Here is a 17,602-nt window from a genome sequence, read left to right as displayed (position 1 = left end):
TGTTTATCTGATGAGGCAGATCCAGTCACGTGACTTTCTTCTGTCTTTATTTCCACTACACTCATAAACCTGGCCGCCGTTGGAATAGTGGAAAATTTTTGAGCATGCCATCCAGAAGAATTTTCCACGTTTGCAACGCCGATCAGGTTTACGAGTGGGGGAAACCCAAGAAAGCCTTTAGCGAGCGATTAAGTTTGTCCCACCAAGCGTAAAAATCCGCCTGTTGTGTCCCCGGCATAATGATATGAGGAAACCCGTGCGCGCGGGGCAAACAAACCTTCAATCAAGTTGTATGGAAGTGATCTTTAACGAAGATTATGGAGACAGTTTCTTCCCGTGTCTTGAATATTAAGAGAATTAAGTTTTAACAAATACCTGTTGTTGCCATATTTTTAAATTGGGACAAATGAACCAAGAATGACCAGAGTGATCATGAAGAACTGCGCCTGAAATACGCCCGCCGGTATTTATTTATTTATTTTTTTTTTCGAGAAAAGTGCAGGTAAATCTTCATATTATAAAATGGACACGTGGTCCATATTTTGTTACATGTGTTATGATGTGAGTCATATTTTCACCTGAAACCGCACTGTTGTGAAACCTGTCCTGTAATGTTATAGGTAACTAACAGGTACCAGTAATGATGAAAAAAAAAACAAAAGAAAACAAAACATAACAAAGCAACCAAAAAAAAAAAAAGAGCATTATATCACATGGCCTGAAAAATCCCACCCTAGAACAGAACTTCTTAAATTCATATAATTAGGTGACAAATCACCCAAAACAAAAAGACAGGTCTCCTATTTTTGGATACAAAATGGTCTTTCTTAAGAAGATGTTAGCTTTGTACTTTTTTTTTCCTCCTTCAAGCATTCCATACACATTTTGATGTTGGACCAGTTGGCACACAAATTGTCATTGTCGTCCCTTACTCTGGATGCGTGTTTTATGCATGTATGCATGTGTTAAGATCAGTTCTCAGAATATCAGTTAATAAATACGTTAATATATTCATAGGTGTAAATAAATTATTTAATAAACAGACATGGTGAGAAGTCTTTGTTTCGGCTTATACTCTACCCAGATTGTACCCTTATCCCCAACCCCCCGTCAACTTACCTGCTGAGCTAACATAATTCCGCAAGCCCGAAACACTTGCTTTTGAGTAACGTGTCAAGCCCCACTATTGTAGAATCGCCTGTGGTGAGGAGTGGCCATATCAAAGGACCGTGACGGCTGACCTTGACTTTGACGGCTGGCCGCCTGATCCGGGACACTTACACAGGCCAACTGCTATCTCTATGACGACATACGTGTTGTTAACACGCCGTAATTAGTCGTTCTACCCCATACCTGCCCAGTCATGCCTCTATTCGTGAACTGACGTGTTCCAACTTCACGCAACACTATAAGCCAACCCGGGGCGTTTTGTTCATGTACCAGAATTAAACTTGGCACACATGAGTATCAAGTTGGAAATATCTTTGTGGAGCTTACATGCAACTGGGTGGAAGAAGGCCTATGTTTAAGTTATAGGCAATATCTTGTATACAGTAATAAGACAGGACGATGTCTGTGGTGAGTGAAGTTACAATATTACTATATATTTCATATATCAAAACCCTTATGTTCCACTGATTAGTCCACAGATTAAGTGTTCAATCAACGTACGATATATTTGATTTATTTGATTTGTGTTTTGCGCCGTACTCAAGAATATTTCACTTATACGACGGTGGCCAGCATTATGGTGGGAGGAAACCGGGCAGAGCCTTGGGAAAACCCACGGCCATCCGCAAGTTGCTGGCAGACCTTCCCACTTACGGCCGGAGAGGAAGCCAGCATGAGCGGTCGCTGAACTTACAGCGACCGCATTGGTCGCATTCGCTGCACAACATACGATACAGATCCTGTCTCTACACTTTGTGTTGATTTAACATCACGTCTGCATTTTGTGGCTTTGACTGTAAAGTTCATTATGGAATTGAGTTCTGATGAAGTCAAAATGAGCCTTTCGTTTTTTGAAGTTACACTACTCGTGTATTTTATAAATCGTTCATGTGCAATTGCAATCATGTATATCTGCCCCCCCCCCCCTCCAATCAATATGTTCTTTAAGATTCATATAAATTAAACATAATGGTGAAAAGCTAATATAACTTACATGCGATACCCAATATTACGCCGGCATGGAATTGCCCTGCAACAACAAGACACAGTATATGTACACACACCTCACGTCATGTGACAGAAAATTGTTAAGTACGACGTTAAAGCCCAAACATAGATACATATATATACAATATTATCTTAATATATATTCCACGACTACCCTGAATATGCGATCTATCATTTGTAGTCGAAACTATAAAGCCAGCAATGAACTTTGAAAAAGATCAGAATGAAGATGTGGGAGCAAGACAAAACGTCATCAACATAGTTATTCATACTTTGTGTTAAACAAGAATGTGCAGGTTGATGCTTTTTATCATAAAACAAACTAACTGTTTTGAGTTACTTTAACCGTTAAAACTGTTATGCAAGACCAATCATATGAGAATATCCTTGAGGAAATCAACCTATATGTCACATTACAGTACGTACAAGATTGGCCTATCCTTTAGAACACCAACCTAAATGTCATAATACAGTACTTACAAAATGGCTTGCCTTAAATTTCTGCGAAATATCGTGCGAATTAAACTGATACATATTATTAAATCCAGATATTGTATTTTTATTCATTTTGGTTGTACAATTTACATCGAAACACCCTGCACTCCAAGACTGACAGCATGTGAGTGGCAGTGATTAAGTTATTTCCCTTATAATAGCGTGCTTAATTCACTAGGCTTGCATGGTGGAAGAATCTGCATACAGTTTCTTTGTTCAGTATGGATAGTTCAGTAATTTCTAATCGTTATCACTCCATTTTGTATTGATTTATAAAAGTCATACAGATGCGCTGATCGCGTTTAGAACTGGTGACCTAATATCAGTCCACGCAAAGCAATTGGACGTCCCCAATTGGCTGAATCTCTCACCGCGATTATCAGTATTGAACGCGTAAAATTAATAACTGTGCAAAAAGTCAAAGCTACAGTTTTAAATTTGAAATACTGTATTTATGCATGCTGCTTTTTACTGTAAAACCCCGCATCTATATCTATGGGCTACTTTGTTACTGTAAAACCCCGCATCTTTATCCATATGCCGCTTTGTTACTGTAAAACCCCGCATCTTTATTTATGTGCTGCTTTGTTACTGTAAAACCCCACAGCTATATCTATAAGCTGCTTTGTGTCTGTAAAACCCCACATCTTTATCTATATGCTTCTTTATGTCCGTAAAACCCCGCACCTTTGTCTATATGCTGCTTTGTTACTGTAAAACCCTGTATCTATAACGTTCTGAGCTGCTTTGTTAATGTAGAAGCGTGTATTTATATCTATTCATGCAGGTAAAGAAACAGTCTAGTCCCGAGTATGCCTACTATGACAAGATGGCGGAACTTAAGCGTAAAATGCCTGTGCCCTGGATGTACTTGGCGGGCTCTTGTATTTTGTGGATGTTCTTAGCTTGGGCCATGTACAGAGGCGTGATCTATGGATTGATCTATATGCGACTTGACGATTCCGATTTACAAGGATTTTGCGAAGGAGAGTTCAGCGAAGATCCCACCGAAAATTTTGACCGGCTGCAAGACGTTCCAAAAGGAGACGCCTGGTCGATCCTGCCAGCCTTGGGCCTGAGTGCCAAGAAACGGCCAAAGCAAGAAAGCGCGGAAGTGCGGAACTCTTTATCGGAAACTACGAAAGACGCCTTTCCACCAATCGTCACGGCTGTAACGTCCGATGATTTCCTAGCTGTTCAGGGATTGGTCCATCAAATAAAGACGCAGATAAGGCCGATGTACAAAGACAAATCTGATATAAAGTTTATAATCTACCAGATGTCGCTTACCGGTAGTGAAGTGAACGTGGTATGTAATTCATTTAATGAACGCATGTAATATTTCCCAGGAATCAGTCACCTCGGCTACATATTATCTTAATGATGCTCACCAGTCGTCTGTGACGGGGAAGACATCCTGTAACTGACGGAACAGCTGTGTCATCTGCATACTTGAATAATAATAATAATAACTAGAATGGATCTGCGAATAGCAGATCCTAGGCCGGGATCCCGGATCGGATCGATGACGTTTTCCCCTTCATGTTTTGTGTTCGAAGGACACATGTTTCACATACACGGCTTTCAATGTTTCCATGCGACCTTACACCGTTTGTCACTGAGGCAGTCGGGCGGTCATTTGTATTCCCTCGAATAGATCGGCGACCCTAATGATGCTACGCTGTGCCCAGTGAAAAACGGTCGTTTCTTGGCAGACTTAGTCCGCTATTTGTAAGAAATAAGGCAAAAACACGACCAGTGTAACAGCAAGTTTGTACATTCACATCTCAATCCACGACCTGCCATGCACGGACTCACTGCTCCACTGATAGCTCGGCCATCGTTAGAAAGTCAGCACTTGGACCAGGGCACATATCCATATCTGTCAATCTCCCTGGCCTGTTTAACGTATAGTAAAGAGGACAAGGTCTGCGCAAAACAAAGCTAACTTTTACAGGTCCACGTCGTTTGCTGTTGTAGTTAGATATCTACGCCATCTAATAGAATACTGGAGTTAGATGGGAACTGGAATCAATGTCATCCTACAACCGTTTCAGGAGATCACGGACAGTGTAGGCGAAAGCATCAGGTCAAATACTACAAACCCAGTCCAGTCCCCATCTAACTCCATGTTAAATCAATAGGATTCCAATCTTTTCTAAACAAAAAACGGTGTTGTCATTTAAACGCCTCTACCGAAAAAACTATTGATCGGAGCTGAAATCCGTTGACGAATGCTCGAAAGAGCATGTCTTGGGCTACAATTTCGTGCAGGTTGCACATTTCTAGCTGCCATAGTTCTCGAGTTACAGGTCATTGAACTTACGTCACTTTTTTGAGTTTTTTGCTCATATCTCAAAAAGTTTTAAAGATACCAAAAAAATACAAGCAGATTCAGAATCAGCAGCTCAAGATACATCAGAATACGTTCAGAACAAATGAACTTTGAGAACTTTTTGTGACGTCACAAATTCGACCAATAGCGAGCTTCCAGAATTTTGACCGGAAGTGAACTATTTTCGCAAACTTTAAAGAACTCGTGACCTACTAACTGCATGTCGAATTTGAAAACGATCGGTTCAGTGGTTCTGGAGAAGAAGATTTTTAAAGATTTTACACAAAATCCAATATGGCGGCCGAACCACGTGACTTAAGAAAAAAACAAAAAATATACCCCTGGAAAATCTACGCCAGATTGTGTGTACAAAATTTGAGACCTCTATGTTGAACGGTGTTTGAGTTCTGCTGCTCACAAAGTCGGTGAAAAAAAAATAATAATAATAATAATAAGAAAAAACAGAACAATAACAATAGGTATCCCGTTCGGAGAACGGGATCCCTAATAATAATAATAATAATAATAATAATAATAATAATAGGCCTACTCGTAATTCAAATAACAATAAAAGTGATCGTGAATAAGCATATCTGATGTTGTTATTCAGATAGGTAGGTGACACTACTGTTCTATCAGTTGTAAGATTTCCTTTCCTTTGTTGAAGACTGGAGAGTCTTACGGTGTATTGTACAGTTGAAGGGCTTCTGGTGGAGTTGCTAGAGTTTACCTACAAGACGTTATTAGTCTCTGTGCAAGAGGGACTTTGGGAGGGTGATGATAGGACACAAACATGTAGCTGTCATGCAGTCATTTTGTCTGTCCATATTTTAAGATGTCTTCATGACCTAATGGTTAGCGTGCCAGCCAAGCGTAGTGATTCATACAGGAGCCTCTCACCAGTGCATTCACTGTGAGTTCAAGTCCAGCTCATGCTGATTTTCTCTCTATTACGTGAGAAGGTTTGTGCTAGTAACCTGCGGAGTCTCTGGTGGGTTTCCTCTCACCTTCCTGCTGGCCACCGTCGTATACGCGAATTACTCATGAGTACGGCGCAAAACACCAATCAATCAGTAAATAAACTGTAATCTTAACATTTTATCGAACAACGAATTTCGCCACACTTCGTGTATTGACGCATTCCATTTAGGACAAAATGATCATCCTTGAACACCAAGTTACGCGAGGTTTATTCCCGACTCTCGAAGCAATCCTTGGTCCCAATCAGTTGAAACTTGGTACACATACATAGCCGTGTTCTTGAAATTCTTTCCATATATTCTCTGAAAACGACTGTTTATAAACCAATATATCCACATTGTCATGGGTCTCATTATATTGCACAAATTGTGACCCAATGATACAAATGCCATTGTGGATGTGCTTCATGAATTGCACGGTTTCTTCACTACTAGTACACAAAATTATGTGGCTGTACATGCTTGCCAAGTGTACCACTTGTGTGCGCAGTAGTTTTTGGGGAGTAAATTCATTACATGATCATTGCGACTTTTCGAGTCTTTTGGAGACGAACTTTTTATTAATGTTCTGGATTTAACTGACCGTCAGTTATATTTTTTTCATTGTTTTGACATCTCTTTTTTCCATTTTCCTGGAAACCATACTCTTTGTTTTATACTACCTTTTCATGTATCCTTTAACTGAACGTCAGTTAATCCTTGGGTGTTCTCGTGTTTCAGCTATCCCGTCATTGTGACTGTATTGTGAGGTCTGTGGAGGAAACAAAGTTTCCCACTCATGTCTTGGATTGGTCCATTTACTCTTGGAAGGCCGTACTTATACAAGTGAGTACATAAGATCCTGGTTTAGTTTGTTCAAAAGTGTATTAGCGGTTGAACCTGGTATTAACTTCAGTCTACACTAAAGTGCCTTTAGGTTTGCATTAGGCCAAGACTGGTTTTAAGATTTAAGCCCGTCTTAACGTTTAATACATTTTTGAAGAACCGGTCCCGTAATCCTAAAATGGATTTCGGTGTCATGGCAACCAATGTACCCAGCCATTTTTTTTTCCTTCGTAAAATGATGTAATAATTTCCTATAGCTTCAAGGTTATAGTACATGTATATGAACCTCATGTACCTGTACTTGAACATGATTCCGCCTTACCCAAAACATCCATATTTTTATTAACGACAACTTACAAACTGACATGGTACACGATTGGCAAAGTTATAAAACGACCTGATATGATAAGGCGGAGAATCTGGCCCCAGTAAAAGAAACTGTTCACCTCTAGCAGCGAAACAGAGTATAGCTGTGAGTGCCGGCTACTGACACCCCTCGTTGAGGCTACTTTATATTTTCAGTTTTTGTTTACACTTCTTTTCCTGTTATATGACAAGCATGAAGATTTATTAAGTTCATACATAGGTCATAAAATCAAAAAAATTTAGCCTGCTTCAGTGACAGTGTAAAATCTTTTTTTTTTCATTATATACACTATAGAATTGTGAAAATCACTGCACCATAAGTGGAACCTGTTGAAAAATTCTTGAGAACGCAGTTGTGAACCAATAAATCATTATAACTATAAATGTACAACAAACGTAACTTTCAGCCTTATACTTCCGCTACTCATAAACATGCTCATGTTAGTGATAGCAGAGGACAACGTGCTCTCAACCAGGATTCAAGTATGATTTCGCTATAGTTGTCAAATTTTACGTAATACCACATCTTAACCATTCCAATTCAAAATAACACTTATTTAATGCAAGATGGTTTTTGTCATTACTTATACAAAAGTATGTTCTAAAAAAGAAGAGATTTCCACAAAGATTCGAACTCTTCCTAGAGCTGCAACATCTTCACAACAGCGACTTGTGTTTGTCCACGTACTTTGGAGGATGCCTGAGAGACTAAGGCGGAAATACGGATTTTAAACTTGCCAAAATATGACAAAATTGATCACTATTATAAAGTTTATCTTTTACATATGAAGACAAAAGTTAACCCAAACTAAGCTTTGATAACACGTAGAAATACACACATTATAGTTTCAGTAAAGATATTTTCTAGTTAACGTTGGTCTTCATACTGTAAATTAAAAACACAGCATCTCATTTGAACGAAAAATTAGCGTTGTGATCGAGAGTGCATTTTTGGAGGGCTGTTAATAAGCAACCACTTCTTTTACGGCGAAATAACTTTATAGGTATTTCGACAAAGATTTATACTTCTGATTTGGAAATTTGGATTTACAGAAATGTACTAGAATTTTGAAATTTGCGCTTTCTGGTCATACCTCTCTGGGGCCGATTCTGAGCCTAGCCGCACCAGGTCCCTTAAGCGCCTGGAACATTTTTGCGTTTTTTCTTTACACTTTCTTAGTCTGTGTTGAATATTGTTTGGAAATTGGTCTTGCGATTATTGACCCGTAACGTTTCTGACAACAGACAATTGGTATGCGAATGTCCGTGTCGATGTCTAAATTCGAAGTTCTCCTATACAAAATGATGTGTTCCGATACATGTACTTTCAAATCTGAATTACAATTTCTCCACATTTCAATGGCCCATTCAAAGGTACATGCCAATATGCGTTTTTTTTCATAAGTCATATTAGTGAGTTCGACGTAAACACCGTGTAATCCATCAATCGATCAATCCCACCACGTTGATGGTGAATTTATCCCCCATTACAGGCAATTTTAAAACACAGTTCTTGAACGAATGTAAAAGAAATTTACATAACACCTGCCTAATGGTCAGCATTGTGGTATTTTCTACCGTTAAAACAAAATGTAGAAAAAAAACTTTTCAAAATAGCACATGTCACTTTCTTTAAACTTCGTAACTTTATTGTTTCCTGTAATATTGTATATGGTCATTCTCGTCGAGAGGTCATAATGTTGAGTGGCATGTATTTATTTTATTCACTGTACTGCTGGAGTGAAGGAAACCGCCGTGTCCACAGAGCAAACCACCAAATAACGAAAAATCTCTTGATTTAAAGCCGTAGCCGCTGTGCCATGTCTGCACATACATGTACATTCCAAAGGCTAGGTGGTTGGAAAATACACTAAGAGAAAAGTTTGAGTCAACTGACTCAAAAATCCGAGTTGTACAATTGAGCTAATTCGACTCAGAAAACTGGATCAGCTGATTCATGAAGCTCATCTGGTTGTATTGTGACTCACTTGGCTACTCTGAAAACTCACAGGGTCGTTCATGACTTAGCCGATCTGGTCATATCATTCAGCCTTCTGAGTCGAATTAGTGTTTTACGTAAGTATAATTATAGTTAGCCCACGAAGTGTTTGAGTTAAGTTTTATGAAAAATAAAATGCATTCAGTGTTAAGCAATTTACTGAATTTAGGAAATTCTGCCAAACCGGGCCCTGTCTTAGAAAATTTGACGTGTGTTTAGAATGGACGAATTTAAACAATGATCTGTTCTTTAATTCAGCTTGTTCTGAAGGAGTTCGGCTCAGTGCTATGGATGGATCCCTCGTCTCGCCTGTTCCCGAACTATCTCTACCGTGCCGTGGCCTTAGCTGAACAGAGAGGCTATGTCCTGTGGCCAGAAGAATCCCAAAGCACTGTACTGGCCATGACAAACCCCGATACGTTCAAGTTCTACAAGGAGTACAGGTGCACCTTCAAAGACACCCTTATCATTGATTCCAGCGCCATGTTGTTTCATGGTAAAGACTTGACATTGCGCGGAATAATGACGCCGTGGTTGAAGTGTGTGCTGACGAAGTCTTGCGTGGCGCCTCCGCAGTCGCGTCGTGACGACTGTCTCACATCGAGGCTGCCGCTGTACACAGGTTGCCACAGATATGACCAGTCAGCGCTTAGTATCGTCGTCAACAGACTTCTTGTCTTCTCTGAAAATACTGAAAAACTTGTACCCAAATTCAGACTCGCCGAGCGAGTCAATCTACTGGAGGAATATTTTCCAGAACGTCCTTGGACGCGAAAGCACAGAGACTACGCTATTTATGCAGCAATTGCCTTTGTTTTCTGTATGTTTTTCATATCCATATTTGGTACGTTCTTCCTGGAATGTTTAGGTTATCGGTTTAGAACGAAGAAATCTGGTTCAAATGTATGAACATGCCCATCATTGTTAAAATCATCGCGGACTTCGTGATACGTGTAGTTATATTTGGGTCATCTCATTGTGATAGTCAGGTCATTATCTTTTTTGACCGACGGATATATGCCACGCTTGTTGTGGAATACAATTGTTCCACTTTATTTAAATATTAAAACAGTCTCGTTTTCATTAAGTATCACACTCGGTATGTTTGTTCTTATTCCTTTCTTGATTTTTTTTTTTGCAATCTTACACAACACGAACTAAATCATTTAGTACAATAAGACAGAAAGATAAAATCATCTACTTTATATAGTCTCGGCCACAATGGTTGGTGCATTGTGTTGACCTATAATATAATGGCATTTGCGTAATAATGGTATCCACTACAACCTAATTTGGATGTCGTCTTTCCAAATCACTGTAAGTTGCATCTGAAAGGAGCGGCAAACCCAATCAAACACGTTCCGTCTACTGCTGGCGGGACTATATAAGAACGGCATACCATTGAGCTATCATTCGTAGACCAGATAAGTTGGCATTGCAGACGGGTTTGTTTGATACAGCCAGACAGCAATAAACGTCATTCGGTATTCTCGGTATGTTATAAGCATGCCGGGTCCCTGTAGTGCAAAAACATGATGGCAGATAGTGACCTTGGACGAAGAGGGTCATTCTAAATTGGACATTGCCAGAAGAGCCAGGGTAGGGCGTAACACTGTTACCAGAGTGTTAGCCTTGTACCGAACGAGTGGTCAAGTGGCATCTGGCAAAAGTACAGGTCCGCAGCGCAGAACGACTGCACGTGACGACCGTCATTTGCTGCAAATAACTAGACGGAACCGGAAAAAACCGGCGACATGGCTACGCCATCAATGGGTCCAGGCGACCAATGTGCCAGTTTCCGTACGAACGACGCGACGGAGGTTGATTGAACGTGGCTACAGGGCAAGACGACTTCTCAGGAAACCCCTTCTAACACGACGCCATCGCCTCCAACGTCTAGCATGGGCAAAACAATGGCGACATTTGACAGTCGGTCACTGGCGACATGTGGTGTTTGCCGATGAATCAAATTATCTCATCCATAAATGTGATGGGAGGGTGCGAGTTCGTCGACTGGTAGGAGAAAGGTTCAATGAAGACTGTGCAGGAAACAGTGGCACGAGGAGGCGGATCCGTCCACGTGTGGGGAGGAATGCACTCCAGAGGGAAATCAGCTCTTATCGTTTTGAGGGAAAACGTAAATGAGGTGCGCTACAGGGATATCCTTGAGCGTAACATGATACCGTGGGCTCGGGCAGAGTTCCAAGACAATTATGCGTTCCAGGGCGACAATGCCACTCCACATAGGGCCCGCGCAGTTCGCGATTTCTTGCTAAATCATAACGTCAATGTCAAACCCCAGCCTTCTAAATCCCTGGATCTGAATCCGATGGAGCACATGTGGGAGGGGTTAGACCGCGCAGTAAGGTCAAGGGATGTGCTGCCTCAAAACCAAAGGCAGTTGGAAACAGTACTTTTAGAAGAGTGGGGCAATATCCCTGATGTTCGGCTGGAGAACCTTGTTGCGAGTATGCCACGTCGTCTACAGGCCATAATGGACGTCAGAGGTGGTCACACCAAATACTGAGATGCTGGAACTGGCAAAGATAAGCATTGACATTGTAGCCAATCAAATGTACAGTAAAAGACCGGCTGGATTTGAAATGATTTAGGCTTTGATTTGTCTCATGGTTTTCAATGAATTTCCTTTATTCTGAGTAGTCCCATCTAAATTAATTCACTAACTGTCTACGAATTGCTCTAGAATGTCGGTAGTAGATTTGATAAATGGCAAAGTCCATACAGATGACAAGAATTCTTTATAACTAGTTATGGGTCGTACAAAACAAGTTTTACTTTAAGTTTATTCGTCAAGATTCAAGCAAATTACCCATGCACCAACCATTGTGGCCGAGACTGTATATTGTTATAAAATATTTTAAAAAATAGCAAAGAGAGGGCTGCTTTTCTCAATCTCTGGAAATGTTTGGGTTAATGTTTTGGTTGGTTTGGCTAGATCGGACGACACTAAGCGAAATTGGACTTAAAATCGATATATTTTTTTCCCATGATATTGGATTCCCAAATTATACCTTGATTTTATTTCAAGTCAAGCTTAAAATGTCCTGAAATTCTGTCACTGTCGAATCCGCCAAATGACGTTGCCAAGGCGATCATGTCCAATCAGATGTTGAGATCGCCGGACACAACGAGGTCACCAGGTCGCGGTCACCAGAGTCTACTGGCACTGAACATGTGATATTTCCCTCTGCCAAGGTGTAGCCTACAGGACGTTCAGCCTTGTCAGATTGTAGTAACATCTTTCATAATCCACATTCTTTAAGCGTATGTACTTCTGGTATGACGCCCCATCAGCTCTGTAATTTATTTATTTGATTGGTGTTTTACGTCGTACTCAAAAATATTTCAGTTATACGACGGCGGTCAGCATTATGGTGGGAGGAAACCGGGCAGAGCCCGGGGGAAACCCACGACCATCCGCAGGTTGCTGAAAGATTTTCCCACGTACGGCCGGAGAGGAAGCCAGCATGAGCTGGGCTTGAACTCACAGCGACAGCATTGGTGAGAGACTCCTGGGTCATTACGCTGCGCTAGCGCGCTAACCGACTGAGCCACGGATCTGTAAAGGTACACGGACACCTGACATTACAGATCAGCAGACAGAGTTCACTCTGTCACCGAACATGACATCCCACTCAGCCCTAGTGCACTGTCGCCGGAAATGACCCCCCACTCAGCCAGAGTGCACTGATACCGGACATGATTCCTCGCTCAGCCAGAGTGCACTGTCACACTGGACAGTAGGTCTACTCCCCACTCAACCAGTACTGACCATGTACTCTAACCGCCATTGTCAGTTAGCGGGTAAGCTTATTTATGTCGCTGTACATTAAGGCTTCATTTCTTTGCCCAGACTTGTCATTCTTATTGTCATGCTAAAACACCCGACAGTGGTCAAGCCAAGGGGCTATAAAACATGCCATGTCTGCTGGCGGTGCGTATTTTTAGTTTTCTGCACCTTGTTTAGTTCAGGCCTCTGTTTTTCTTTTCATTTCTTGTTTAGTTTTTTTGATTTAAGGTAAGTGGACCACCAATTCTCTGTAATTTTGCTTTCTATAGCACTGTGACAATGGCCTGCAGCAAGCGGGAAAATAAATTCAAAGCCAAATTTCATTATCCAAGTTTTGCCAAAAAATCTACTATTGCTGTTTAACATAATCCACTTAAGGTAAACAGTTTGCTTCCAATTACTTGAGATTCACTGAAATCTGAAAGTAATTATAAGATAGTCCATTTTCCCCGCAGGGGCCTCCGTGGCTCAGACTGTTAGCGCGCTAGCGCAGTGTAATGACCCAGGAGTCTCATCAATGCTGTCGCTGTGAGTTCAAGTCCAGCTGCCTTCCTCTCCGGCCGTACGTGGGAAAGTCTTTCAGCAACCTGCGGATGGTCGTTGGTTTCCCCCGGGCTCTGCCCGGTTTTCTCCCACCACAATGCTGGCCGCCGTCGTAGGCTATAAGTGAAATATTCTTGAGTACGGCGTAAAACACAAATCAAATAAATAAATAAATTTTCCCCGAAAATCCATGCTGAAAGGTGGTTGAAATAGGGAAATAAAAAGTTTTTTTTTCCATTTGCATTCACCACTATAAACGTCAAATAGATCAACTTGGATGTGAACAAATGTCAGTTGAGTACAATTTCTTATCGTATTGAGGGCATCAGTGACCCAGTTGTTAGCGAGCTGGCCCAGCACAATGATCACTGTGAGTTCATGTCCAGCTCATGCTGGCTTACTCTTGGTCGTACGTGGGAAGATCTGCAGCAACCTTTGGATTGTCGTGGATTTTCCTCGGGCTCTGTCCAGTTTTTTTCCCACCACAATGCTGGTCGACGTCATGTAAAGAAACAACTAAATAAAATATTCTGTAAATAAAATAAATGACCTTCCATGTAGATGGTAATCCTAACCCTAATCCAAGCCCTAATCGGTGGACTAAGCCAGTTGCATTTTAATCTTAAACGTCTTGAAATAAAGCAGGAAAAATAGGTATTCACATCACAGGAAAGTTGATGTCTGTCTTTCACATTTACAATTTACCATACATTTTATAAAGGCATCCCCAAATCCCATTAAATTTAATAAAAACTATATTGTCCTGGCATGGTACTACGTGCAAAAGTGGACATTATGCAAAGTGTCACAACAGGTCACCGTCCATTCTGACTTTGTGGAATGGGATAGGTGAGCGGTGGCAACTTTACTCTTTATGTGGACATGAGGTTTTTATGAGACGGAAATTTAGTTAAAAACTTTTCCTAATCATGTATGCATGTATCATTGATCAGTAACAACACAGGATTAGAGTCTTTGGTAATTAATAGCAAACTGGTGATGTAATTAAACATATGTGTATTTGTTGTTGAGATTTATATGTTTATTTAATTGTTGTTTAACGCCACCTTCAAGAATATTTCACTTATGACGGCAGCCAGCATTATGGACAGAGCTGGGGGGGTGGGTGGGGGGGGGGGGGGTACTCATAGCCATCCGCGGGTTGCTGACAGATCTTCTCATGTACGGTCAGAGAGGATGATAGCATAAAGTGGAAAATGAACTAATAATTAATACACAGCTGCCAAGGGAGCCCCTGGGCCATTGTGCTGCGCTAGCATTCTAACTAATCGGCCACGAAGGCTCCTTTGCGGCGGAGATATCTGTTCATGTCTGTTCAAACAAAACTAAATTTAAAACGCACACAGTGGTAAATAGTTATATGGAATATACCCATATTTTAAAGACCCCAAGAATCTTTGAAGTAATGCCGTGGTTAACCCGAAATCGTTATTGTTAAGAAATCTCCATGTTCATTTGAAATCGTTGTTTCAGGATGTCTCCGATTGTCCTCTTTCTTTGTGGATTGGTAAGTTGATTAATAGATTGTTTGTTAATAATTATGATTTATGTTCTATACGATATTTTATGTTAAGCTCTTTTCAGAATAGCTTCACACATCCAAGGCCTCGCTTTTCGACACAGCCAATCAGAGCATCACCATTGATGACCCAAGTTCGAATCCAGAGCTAAAACTCCGGACGTCAGTGCGATACCTGGTGATTTCTCCGACCCGAAAAACTGACAGTGATCCAAAAAAGTAAAGTCTTGAACAGCAATAAAGACCCTTTTAGTCCATTCTCAATATAACTTGCCAAAGGTTTATGCCGGATATTAAAGTTTCCTCGCTCATAAATGAATAAATAATTATTCTAATTATGAATAACGTGTATTTGTCTCTCTTGCAGGTGTATCTTAGTCGAGCACAGAATGTTAACTGTAAGTAAACTATAGTGACATCCTCCACATTCGTAAAGCAGAAATGGATTTGTCCAAAGAACTTCATGGAAAATTATCAAAGTTTCATCAGAGTAGTAGGAGCATTTTCATTTTTACATCTGTGCCTGTAGTTAAACTTCTGAATGGCATACATGCTAAGCAAAAAACTTTGCCCTTTGAGATCTTTACCTGAAAATTGAATTGAAAAATTAATAAGATTTGCACACGTGTTAGTATATCACGATACATTTGTGCTGTTCTACGAGATTTTTGTTTTGTTACGCTTCTCCCCCCCCCCCCCCCGCTTTTTTTTTTTACAAATTCTCTTAAGATATTACTTTTTCTTGTCATTTAACTTATTTGATTGAAGTTGGTGTTCATCTTTTATTACGACATTGTACAACAGATGAAGTTGCGAAGTTCAAATGCAGCAGGTACGGCTGTAGTTTGTAATGCTATATTAACCTGAAGATCGGTGCTCTCGTTTTGTAATGTTTCATATATTTTCCGGATATTCTTTCAACATCTACAGCTTGCACCGTACGTGGGAAGGTCTGGCAGCAACATACGGATGGTTGTGGGGTTTCCCCGGGCTCTGCCCGCTTTTCTCCCACCATAATGCAGGCTGCCGTCGTATAAGTGAAATATTCTTGAGTACGGCGTAAAAACATCTAATAAATAAACAACTACATCTTGCACTTTCCATTTATCCCGATCTTGTATTAAATCCCCAAACAAATTTCCCCCATTTTATTCAATTTCTTAATCATCGCTTTCTCTGATTAGATACCATTCAATGCACAACCCATTCACCTGGAAACTTCACGTTGTCTTTCGAGAACTTTGGTGACACTGTCCCCTACCATCTTCTCTTGGACTGCTCAGACGAATCTCCGACGATTGTCTACCTACCTCCCTTGACCAGAGTGGATTATTCTGCTGTACTCTACCGCGCGGACGATGGCTTTCCCGAGAATGGCGCATGCGCCCTTAAGGCAAGGCCTCACAATTAACTTCCGTATTTCCTGTTCAAAGTGGTTTAATTTTCGTCAATGTCCTATATGAAAATTAGGCATGTGGTTTCCCTCCTAGTTTTTGTTCGGGTTTTTGCTACAGCGGTTCGTGTAGACGACTCACAAAAAGATACTTAGGTGAAATTGAACCAAAAGGATACATGACACGCTTGTTTTCTTATTTTTTAATACGTAGTATATACTGTGGCCTATTTATGACAGGATACCGACTCTGTGTGGCCTATTTATGACAGGATACAGACTCTGCTGTGTGGTTGAATTATGACAGGATACCAACTCTGTGTGGCCTATTTATGACAGGATACCAACTCTATGTGGCCTATTTATGACACTATACAGACTCTATGTGACCTATTTATAACAGGATACAGACGCTATGTGACCTATTTATGACAGGATATAGACTCTATGTGGCCTATGTATCACAGGATACAGACTCTGCTGTGTCCTTTATTTATGACAGGATACCGACTGTGTTTTTTGGTTACAGGATACAGACTCCTCTTCGGATTTCACCCGATTAGTCATTCACGGTTATAGAACCGAGTCCACAGACATGGCCATTCATATTGTGTATTGTGATTCAAGGTGAGTCAAAATCAGTCGAAAATCCAGAATCAACCTGGACTATGAGACGCCCGATTTATCCAGTGTTTCAACGTGAATCCCGATTTCAATTTTAGTCCGAGATGAAACGCTGATAATGAATTTATGATCTTGGGTAATATTCGCCGACCTGCTCCAACAGAACTCTAAAAGGAATAATCTATTAATTTTAATAGGAAGTATGTTGCCGGGGTGATAATACTGTCATATCCCAAATTTTGTGTTGAATTAACAGAATATATGTGCTATATTTAATGGAATAACCAATAATACATTCTTGCATCAGTGACACAACAGACTTTCTGTAAAAGATAATAGATTATAATTTTTGAAAAAAATGGTGGTTCGTCGTAGGCTTTGCACTAGTAGATGATTTGCCTCACTCTGGTTTCCTCTACCATAAAACTGACCGACATGTGAAACGTGAAATATCCATAGAGCGTTAAACAATAAAATTAAACGCAAATTATTTTTAATATATTTGCTGTAAAT

The 17,602-nt window shown here is 40.5% G+C and overlaps 1 protein-coding gene across 1 annotated transcript; it reads left to right on the top strand.

Moving 5' to 3' along the window:
* The first annotated feature begins 3,454 nt into the window (after positions 1 to 3,454).
* LOC135465445 (uncharacterized) lies at positions 3,455 to 10,087 on the top strand. The gene is made up of 3 exons (XM_064742685.1): positions 3,455 to 3,982; positions 6,709 to 6,813; positions 9,437 to 10,087. Exons 1-3 carry the CDS (start codon positions 3,455 to 3,457, stop codon positions 10,085 to 10,087), a joined length of 1,284 nt encoding a protein of 427 aa, XP_064598755.1.
* Positions 10,088 to 17,602: the final 7,515 nt, after the last annotated feature.

This window comes from Liolophura sinensis, chromosome 5, assembly GCF_032854445.1.
Source record: "Liolophura sinensis isolate JHLJ2023 chromosome 5, CUHK_Ljap_v2, whole genome shotgun sequence".
NCBI lineage: Eukaryota > Metazoa > Mollusca > Polyplacophora > Chitonida > Chitonidae > Liolophura > Liolophura sinensis.
Note: the sequence above shows the minus strand (reverse complement) of the source record. Positions and strands in the feature narration are given on the sequence as shown.